This window comes from Narcine bancroftii, chromosome 1 (assembly GCF_036971445.1).
Source record: "Narcine bancroftii isolate sNarBan1 chromosome 1, sNarBan1.hap1, whole genome shotgun sequence".
Classification (NCBI taxonomy): domain Eukaryota; kingdom Metazoa; phylum Chordata; class Chondrichthyes; order Torpediniformes; family Narcinidae; genus Narcine; species Narcine bancroftii.
The window spans coordinates 290015118-290024799 of NC_091469.1; the positions used below are offsets into that span (position 1 = coordinate 290015118).

The 9682-nt window shown below is 44.8% G+C and overlaps 1 protein-coding gene across 1 annotated transcript; it reads left to right on the forward strand.

Annotated features, from left to right (window-relative positions):
* Positions 1-4133: 4133 nt before the first annotated feature.
* Positions 4134-7359, forward strand: LOC138756724 (parathyroid hormone-like). The gene is made up of 4 exons (XM_069923137.1): positions 4134-4137; positions 4890-5075; positions 6752-6845; positions 6925-7359. Exons 1-4 carry the CDS (start codon positions 4134-4136, stop codon positions 7193-7195), a joined length of 555 nt encoding a protein of 184 aa, XP_069779238.1. The 3' UTR covers positions 7196-7359.
* Positions 7360-9682: the final 2323 nt, after the last annotated feature.

The window sequence follows — 9682 nt, forward strand, 5'->3', positions numbered from 1 at the left end:
GCCTATGCTTTCCAAATACCCCAATTGACCTATAATCCCTGCATGTTTTGAACAATGGGAGGAAACCCACTCAGACATGGGGAGAACATATAAACTCCTTACAAACGGTGTAGGATTCGAACCTCAGATGCTGGTGCTGTAACTGCGTTACACTAATGGTGAGAGGAAGAAGAGTTCAGTGGTTCTCAATCTTTTTCTTTCCACTCACATACCACTTTAAGTAATCCCTATGCCATCAGTGCTCTGTGATTGCTTAAGGTGGGATGTGGGTGGTTTGAAAACCACTGTTTTAATTGTCCCTCATTGGCCTGTTATGTGCACAGTTTCATAACTCCAAAGGAAATGGGCCAAGGACAATTTTTCTCAAGCAAAATATTTCAGTAACAATTGGGTCTAGAGCAGTGATTCTCAACCTTCCCTTCCCACTCACATCCCACCTTAAACAATCCCTTACTAATCACATCACTGATGGCATAGAGATTACTTAAAGTGGGATGAGTGGAAAATAAAAAGGTTGAAAACCATTAAGTTAAAGGGTATATTTCACTTAAAATAAACCCCCACCTTTGCAGACATATAGAGGTGTGTGGTAGTGTTCGCCTCACTGTTCAAAAAACGCAATTCTCCCTGGGCATTGTGAATGCAGCTCTAGATTTAACACTTTATAAAATCTTTAATGGACTTGTAATTTATGTAAAATTATAATGTTTAATAAGGTGCATATTTATTCTTTGTAATTTATGTTTTGAGTAATTTATGACTTTGCAAAAATGCACTTTTTGTATGATAAAATTGCACCAATATTATTTGGGAGATAAAGGAATTCTCTTGTTTCCATTAATGATGTCATAATAACCAGACACTTGCTGAATCTCAAGCTGCAGGGATCTCCTTTGCAACGTCAGATTCAGTGACTGGGTGAGTATTCTCTGACTGTGGTCACTGGAGACCTCGGTGAATTGTGGTCAGAGTTGTTAATCTTGCATTGTAGCCTTGCCAGCAAAGAGCAATGGGAAGTCTGGCACAGAGACCTGCATCCACATCATAACCCCACTGGGCAGAAAGTCGCCTGGGACACAGTGACGTTGAAAGCAAGCTCCTGCCAAGGACTTCCATGGACTCTGACAGGGATTGCCAAGACATTAAACTTGTGCTCCTTTCCATGTGGAAACTTAAAACTATTTAGTCCCTGCCAAAAATATTCATACGTAGCTCCATGTTTTTGAAACTTTGCGGTAATTACTCTTATGTGGACTGTAAGCTTTACAAGATGATGTTGCCCTTATCACATTGCATAACATGTTAGTTCTGACCAGTGACTTCCAAGTTATTCACATTGCTATGTTCAAAACAGTGTAATTCGACAGTTGTTCAATTCTTGTCTGAATGAGTTCATTACTGATGCATTTATTTTAGCTCAATAAAGTTGGGAAGATTATTAAATGATGTGTTTCTCTTTTGTCTTGTTGAGCAAGTTGTGAATAAAGACATCACCGTTCCTGAAAATTGCAGTGGTGGAAACTCCCAGTAAGTCAGTATGTCGGGGGGGGGGGGGGGTGGGGAGGAGAAAGAATGTTGATTTATCATCCAATTGTACAAGTGCAACTGAAGAAACGGCATTCTCCACTTCTCACTGCAACACACATATGGACATAATACATAGAGACAAAGGACATAGATGCATACTACTTATTGTATATACAAAAATTAAATAGCTATTGTCAAATAAATAGTTGAGTCACAGAAGCTTTGTGTGAGCAGTTCATCAGTCCTTCAGCATCCTCATTGCCCGTGGGAAGAAGCTGTTCCTCAGCCTGGTTCTGATCCTCCTCTATCTCTTCCCCCAGCAGTAGCAGCTGAAAGGTTTTGTGCGTGGGGTGGAAGGGGCCCTCGATCATTTTGTGTGCCCTCTTCAGACAACAATCCTGGTAGATCACGTCGTTGGGGGTGGGGGAGGGAGACCCCAGTGATCCTCTCTGCCACTCTTATGATCCTGTGGATTGACCTCTGATCTGATGCTCTACAGCACACGTCAAACTCTGGCCCATATTTGGCCCGCAAGATCATTTCAAAAATGTATTAGAGGTGGCCCGCCCTGCAGTGAGAGCCGATGCTGTTTTTTGGTAATGTCACCCCCACCATTCTCCCCCTTCATTGCACATCCTTCCCCATTGTAACACGAGAAATTGTAACACGAGAAGTCTGTCGATGTCATCAGCCGGCAAGCCAGTTGGAAGGCTCCCCGCACAACCAGTCACTTCTCCCACCTGTCGAGCGGTGCGGCGGATGGGCGAGCGCCTGTGATTTCCTGTCGGCGCGACGGGCATGGCAGGCTGCGCACGGCCCCCGGGCAGCGCGAGCCCCGCGCGACTGGCACTGGACGGCCCTTCCACAGCGCGAGCGCACTTCTCCCGGTCACCACGGCCTTCAGCGCTTGCACCCGCGTGGACCCCAGGGACGGCTGGTTCGGCCCTGCACGTGAAGAGAGAGATGGTGGCTGTCCGCAAAGGCTGATCGGCAGCGCGCTGGGCCTGAGTGGGTGGGTAAGCAGGGGTGGGCAGAGGGTGTAGGTGAGGAGTTATGGGCAGGGGAAGTTATGGTGGTGCGAGGGGCAGTTAGAGGGAGGGATGAGTAGAAGGAGGGGTGGATAGGGAAGAGGTAAAAGGGGAGGGGCAGGGCGAGTAGGGGAGGGGTGATTAGAGGGTGAGAGATGGGTAGAGGGAGGAACAGGTTGAGGGGAGAGGCAGTAGAGGGATGTGTATAGGATGGGGTGGGTAGAGGCAGAGCGAGTGGAGTGAGGGGTGAGTAGAGGTTGGGTAAAGGACTGGTCAGGTAGAGGGATGGTGGGTCGAGGGTGAATAGAGGCCTAGAGCCTGAGGAGTGAGCAGGAAATGCTGAGTCCTGATGCAGGCCAAAAAGGACACAGCCTGTGAATGCTGACTACATCTCCACAGGGACCAAATAAGTTTCCCTCAGGTCAAGCAAAGGGTGAACTTGAGCTACCTACTCCTGACCTGTAACATTATCCTCCTAAAGTTATATCCTAAAGTTTAACATTACATATGTTGAAAGAAGAGAAAACATGCAGATGTTGAAAATTTTCAATAAATATTTAGTTCGACCCTCGACTTAGTCCAAGTTTTTAATTTTGGCCCTCCGTGAATTTGAGTTTGACACCCCTGCTCTACAGCAACCGTACCCCACTGTGATGCAGCCGGCCAGGACAATCTCGATAGAGCTCCTGTAGAAAGTTTTGTGCTGAGTGAGAGAAAGAGAGTGAGGACTAAAAGGAGGAGAGAATAGATGGAGCAAGGGAAAAATGAGGATGGAAGTGGGGTCAATTAATTCCAATCTGAGTGAAACCTCTCATCTACTCTCTCCAGTGCTCCTGTTGTGGTCTTCTCTAGAGAGACTGGATACAGATAGGGACATCACTGAGCACCTCAGCTCTGTCTGCTGCAATAGCGTAGATCTCCCAGTGGCCAGCCATTTCAATTCCCCACCCCATTCCCTTGCTGACATCTCTGTCCATGCACTTCCAGATAGAGACCACCCATAAGTTGGAGGAACAACATCTCATCATATTCCTTCTGGGCACTCTCCAACCAGATGGCATTAACATCAACTTTGTAAATCCCCTGCCCTCTCCCCCACCCCCCAATCTTCTTCCATCTGTGTACTTTCCTCTAGGCTTTTTTTCTCTCTCTCCCTTCCCTTTGTCACAGAACTTAAATCAATTCTCACTTTTCCTCTTAACATATCCAGTTAACACCTTTTGTCTGTTGGTCTGGACACCTCCCCCTCCCATTCTACCCCCAGCCTTTAATTCAGAAGTCTATCTTTTTCCTTGAGGAAGGGCTCAAGTCTGAAATATGTTTCTTTATCTTTGCTACATAACATACACTGTTTGACCAGCTGAGTTTCTCTGTTTTTACTTTTTACAGCAATATATCTTTACCTCCGATGGACACCACGAGACCAGCTGAGTTCCTCCAGCATTTTGAATAATTCCAATATGACACGTCTAACGTGAAACACAAGCCCTCCGGCACCGCGACACATGCTCTTCCCTCTGTCCTGGGTCCTTGATTCTACACTGAAACCCCAGGAGCAGAACTTGAACCAACCGTAGCATGAGTTGGTGTGGGAGCAGTGCTACCCAATTATGGCAATTGTTAGGTCCAATATTTGCAAGAGTCACAATAAACCTTTCATCGACATTAATTCAAATGGATCAAATGCAGCTCCATCCCCGCCAGTCCTTCCGATGAAATCTCTACTGTAACTCACATCATTCAGCACTAAGGGACTGCAATTTAGCTAAATACTTCATCTCTGCACTGTGGGAAGTGTTGCACATCGGTAACCTTGGAGAGACTTTCGGTAAATCAGGCATGCTCCTTTCTGTGAGACACATTTTTAAAGTAACCAACCTCTTGTTTTTTTTTAAACTCCCAAAAGTAATAAACTCATAGTTTCCATTTCTGCTCTTGGAATGAGAAACAAAATCTTTAAACAAAAACACAGAACTCAGCAGGTTATGCAGTATGGATAGGAGGTAAAGATATACTACCGACAGAGGCCCAAAATATCAGTAATATATTTTTGCCTCCCATGGTTATAATGCCGGTTATATAATCTTTACCTCCTATGGACGCTGCAAGACCTGCTGAGTTCCTCCAGCATTTCTGTTTTTACTACAATCACAGTGTCTCTAGACTTTCGTATTTCAATCTTTAAACAATACTGCAACCTTAAATGAAAAGGTCATTGTGAAGGGTGATTGTTGTAAATCCACCATGTGAAAGGATTGATGTCATCGCTTCGCTTCAAGTTCAGGAACTCGTGAGCAATCGGGAATTACTTCCCTCTGCCCTGCCCTTATTCAGGGACTCTGCGTCTTGCCTCCTGGGAAGACATCACAGTGACATCAGCTGTTACGAAAAGAATGTTGATGCATGGGTTCTTAATTCCTTATAATAAAGGGAGTGTAGCCACATCAAGATGCACCAGCACAATCGCCAGCTGGGGACGAAAACTCTTCCAAAGTCTGCACAACGCCTTTTGGAGAATGGGTAAGTGACAGAGTGTGTGCGGGGCACAGAGTGGGATGTCTGGTGAAGGACAACGTGCATTGTAACGCTGGAGGAACTCAGCAGGTCAGGCAGCATCTAAGGGGTAGAAATGGCCAGTCAACATGTCCGATCAGAATCTTTTATTGAGGCGTAAGAGAAAAGAAGGTGATATTAGAAAAGGAGATGCTGAGAGAAGGTTAAAGAGGGGATGGGAGAGAAAGTGTGAGAGTTGGAGAGATAGGTAGAGGAGAAACCATTAAGGATGGGAAGAGAGAGGGGGACAACCAGAGTAGGTAAAGAGGAGATGGAATCAGATGAGGGTGGGGAGTTACCTAAAATTAGAAAAATCAATGTTCATGTCATGAGGTTTAAGGACTGATGTGTGTTGTTCCTCAAGCTTAATGTTTGTGTTAACTCTGACAATGGATGAGGCCAAATTCTGAGGGGGGGTTTAAATTTAAATTTGAAAATATATATTTACAGCTTGGTAGAAGCTGATTCTGGCCATTTAAATCCATGCTGCCCAATTACACACGATTAACTTACAACATTTTTGTAGGGTGGGAGGGAACCGGAGCACCCGGAGAAAACCCACGCAGACACAGGGAGAGCATAGAAACTCCTTGCAGACAGTGCAGAATTTGAACCCCGGTCACAGGCACTGTAATAGCGTCGCACTATCCGTTACGCTAACTGTGCGGGAATTAAAACGGTTGACTGTAGGAAACTCAAGCCTCGACCCCTAGACCCACAGATGGAGCAGAGATTCTAAATGGGAGAAAGGCCAATTTTGAGGAAATGAGAAAGGATCTAGAATGAGTGGATTGGAATAAGTTGTTTTTGGGCAAGGATGTGCAAGATAAGTGGAGGGCCTTCAAAGGTGAAATTTTGAGAGTTCAGAGTTTGTATGTTCCTGTCAAGATCAAGGGCAAGGTTCGCAGGCATAGGGATACTGGGAATCTGGTCGGAAGAAGAGAGAAGGTTATAGCAGGTATAGGCAATAAGGAGCAAATAAGGTGCTTGAGAAGGTAAAAGGTAAAAAGGTAAAGGTTCCATTATTGTCACGTAGTACTACATTTAGAATGTAACATAGATGGAATTCTTTTGTCAACCATAAGGCAGACTGAGAGTCGCCACTTTGTCCAGCGCCCTCACAGAAACCTACAGCACCTGGTGTTCCTAGGCGGTGTCCCCTCCAAGTACTGACCAGTCCAGAGCCTGCTTGGCTTCTAAGATCAGACAATCCCAGATGTATTCAGGGTATTAGGTGCAATATAAAAATACAACAGAAATGCAAGAAAAACTTCAGGAAGGCAAAAACAAGACATGAGGTTGCTTTGGCAGATAATAGGAAGGGAAATCCTAAAGGTTTCTACAGGTATATTAAGAGAAAAATGATAGTAAGGGACAAAATTGGTCCCCTTGAAGATCAGAGCGGTCGGCTTTGTGTGGAGCCAAAAGAGATGGGGGAGATCTTAAATGCTTTTTTTTTCATCATTATTCACTCAGAAAATGGGCACAGAATCGTTGGAATTAAGGAAAACGAGCAGTGAGATCATAGATCGACAGGGCAGGCTCAATGGGCTGAATGGCCTATTTCTATTCCTATGTCTTCTGGTCTTATGGAAACCTTGAGCCTGTTAATAAATGGTAATGCTTTGCTTTCTTAATTGTAGAGAGAATGGTCTCCTCAGCCTTGGCAAGAACTGGCATGATCGTCATCATTTACAGCATGTGCTGGATTCTGTCCTGTGAGGGAAACCCCAGAGGGTAATTCACCAGACTAACATCTTGCAATGCTATTCTGAGCTTCAGGGCTCTGGTGAAATTAACGGTCTTTTCTCCACAGGAAGAGATCGGTGGGCGAGCATCAGGAGATGCACGACAGAGGTCGCTTCCTGCAGGAGTGGAAGAGGCAGCAGTGGCTCAAGGAGGTGATGGAGGAGCTGCACACGGCCGTTGAAGTCCATCCTCACGATGAGGGTGTGGAGAAGCCTTTGGGACAAAGGGAACCTTCCCCACTTCCCCGGACTCCAAGGTATTGGGAGACCAGGAGTAGCATCGTACCTGGAGATGTTCGTGGCCTGGAGGAGGGGGATCTCTCTGGTCTTCACAGATGACCAATCCATCCGGAGGTTCGAGAGATGCACAGAGGCCCTGGCGCCATCTCATCCCAAATAAACCCAATTGTTCTCAGACACAAATACTTCATTTTATTATTTACTTTAATGCTGATATTTTAACCGCACACAAGGTATTCTTATTCAGGATTTCCTGAAGTAAACACTTGCTCAAAGATATTTATTGTTATTTATATAATTTATTTTTGAGATTAAATTTCTTATTTATCCTTAAGTGTGTGTATTGTCCGCAAGTTCCTGATGCTTCCAAAAATTAAAAATAAATATTCTTAATTATTGTTTCTATTATTTCCTGATTCAGGAGAGACTACCCATAAGTTGGAGGAACAACATCTCATCTAATTAGATCATAATAAATCTCACACCTAGGTAGAATTTGGAACAATACTAGCACAGGAGAGGTTCTTTGACCTATGAATGTGTGAACGTGTCACTGACTTATACTGGACAACTACCTGCACAAGGTTCCAGATCTCATCATAGCCAAGCTTCACATGTCTGTGCCAGTACCCCCATCCATATTTCCATCTTGACCCCACAAACTCTGATAAGCAACAGGTTACTCACCCTGTTGGCAGAGGGGACCCCCAAGGGCTGCGAGTGACTTGCGGTTGGGGACACCCGCACGGGCTGCTGGAGCCTGGCTCATGGGAACCAGGTATCAGAGCTGGGATTCGAGGGGATGCTGAGGGCAAGGATGGCTCCCAAAGGGCCTCAAGGCACTGAAGGCTTCCTGATCATGTCAGAGGTTTGGACCTCGAGCTCGAGTTAGAGACTGGGAAAGCGCTGGAGGTGAATCCATGGACACTCAGTGACTTTGAAGGGATTCTCTTTTGCTTCTCTTTCTCTCTTACTGTAAGAGGCACCAGGCAACACTAATGACGACTCTTTGTCTTCCTTATGGCAGGCAGAAGGCAATTTGTGTAATATTACATATTCTGTACTATTACATGTCAATAAAGGAATCCTGAACCTTGAAGAGCTCACAGAATGTTAACAGTGGGGCAGGAGCAGGAATAGCCTCTAAAACATAAATAAAATATGCTGAAGCACTCAGCAGGTTGGGAACCATCTGTGGGAAGAGAAACAGGGTTAACATTTTAAGTTCAAATTTATTATCAACTGGCAGAACAAATACAACCAGACGAAACAGCTTCTCTCCAGACCACGGTGCACACATACACACACAATACATTTCTCACACAGCACATAATAATCGCATACATACACGGAAACATCATATAACAGGAGTTTGTACATGGGTTTCCTTTGGGTGCTCCAGTTTCCTCCCACCATTCAAAAATGTAACAGGGGTTGTAGGTTAATTGGGTGTATTTGGGCGGCACGGACTCGTGGGCCGAAAGGGCCTGTTACCTGCTGTGTGTCTAATTTAAAAAAAACCATTTAAATTATATAAAAAATGTATAAATAATCTGAAATAATTTACTCAGTTTCATTTATAAGAGAGACCCAAGGTTTCAAGCTACCATTCATTAATCTCATAGACTGCAGGAAGAAGCTATTTCCCAGCCTGGCTATCCTGATTCTGATGGTCCTGATGGTGGAGTGTCAAAGATCCTGTGCGCCGGATGGTAGGGGTCCTCAATAATTATTTGATCCTTATTTAAGCAACGCTCCTGGTGAACGTTGTCAATAGAGGAAATGGAAACCAGAGTGATCTTCTCGGCTGTTTTGATGACCCTCTGTAGCAACTTCCGGTCTGATGCTTTGCAGCTACTGTCCCATACAATGATGCAGCCAAACAGGATGCTCTCAATGGTGCTCCTGTGAAGTGCTGTCTAGATGGGGGTCAGGAGCCTTTCCCTCCATTTCAGGTTGGACAGACCCAAAAAGGAAAACAAGGTGAACCTAGGGTAGGGGGATATCCCTGATTGGGTGAAGCGAGGGAGACCAAGGGGATCAGCAATGAGGAAATGGGAGCAGTCAAACAGCGAGAATGTGGAAAGCAGGTGTGGGAGTTTTGCAATGCAGTGCAGAAGAAAATGCCTGGCTGATCTGGCTGACCCAGATCTTAAATAAAAAGGAAAAAAGAGGATGAGAGGTGACTTAATAGAGGTAGAACATAGAACATAGAAAACCTAGAGCACGATATAGGTTCTTCGGTCCACAAAGTTGTACCAAACATGTCCCTTCCTTAGAAACTACTAGGCTTACCCATAGCCCTCTATTTTTCTAAAAGACCCTATTGTATCTGCCTCCATCACTGTTGCTGGCAGCCCATTCTACTCACCCACCACTCTCTGCGTAAAAATCGTACCCCTGACATCTCCTCTGTTAATGCAGACAACAAATTTTCAATGACATGTGGCACTTCAGAGTTTTGCCTGCTTGAAGTAGACTTGGAAATCACAAAAATAGGATATCTAAATAAAGGTACTTGATAGGAGAATTTTAAGGTGATTTTTATGATCAACAGCCCAAAATCCATAAAACATACCCAAAAGT

Coding starts and splice junctions, on each gene's coding strand:
- LOC138756724 (XM_069923137.1), top strand. Junction 5,076..6,751: donor CAACGCCTTTTGGAGAATGG/GTAAGTGACAGA, acceptor TCTTAATTGTAG/AGAGAATGGTCTCCTCAGCC. Junction 6,846..6,924: donor TGTGAGGGAAACCCCAGAGG/GTAATTCACCAG, acceptor TTTTCTCCACAG/GAAGAGATCGGTGGGCGAGC.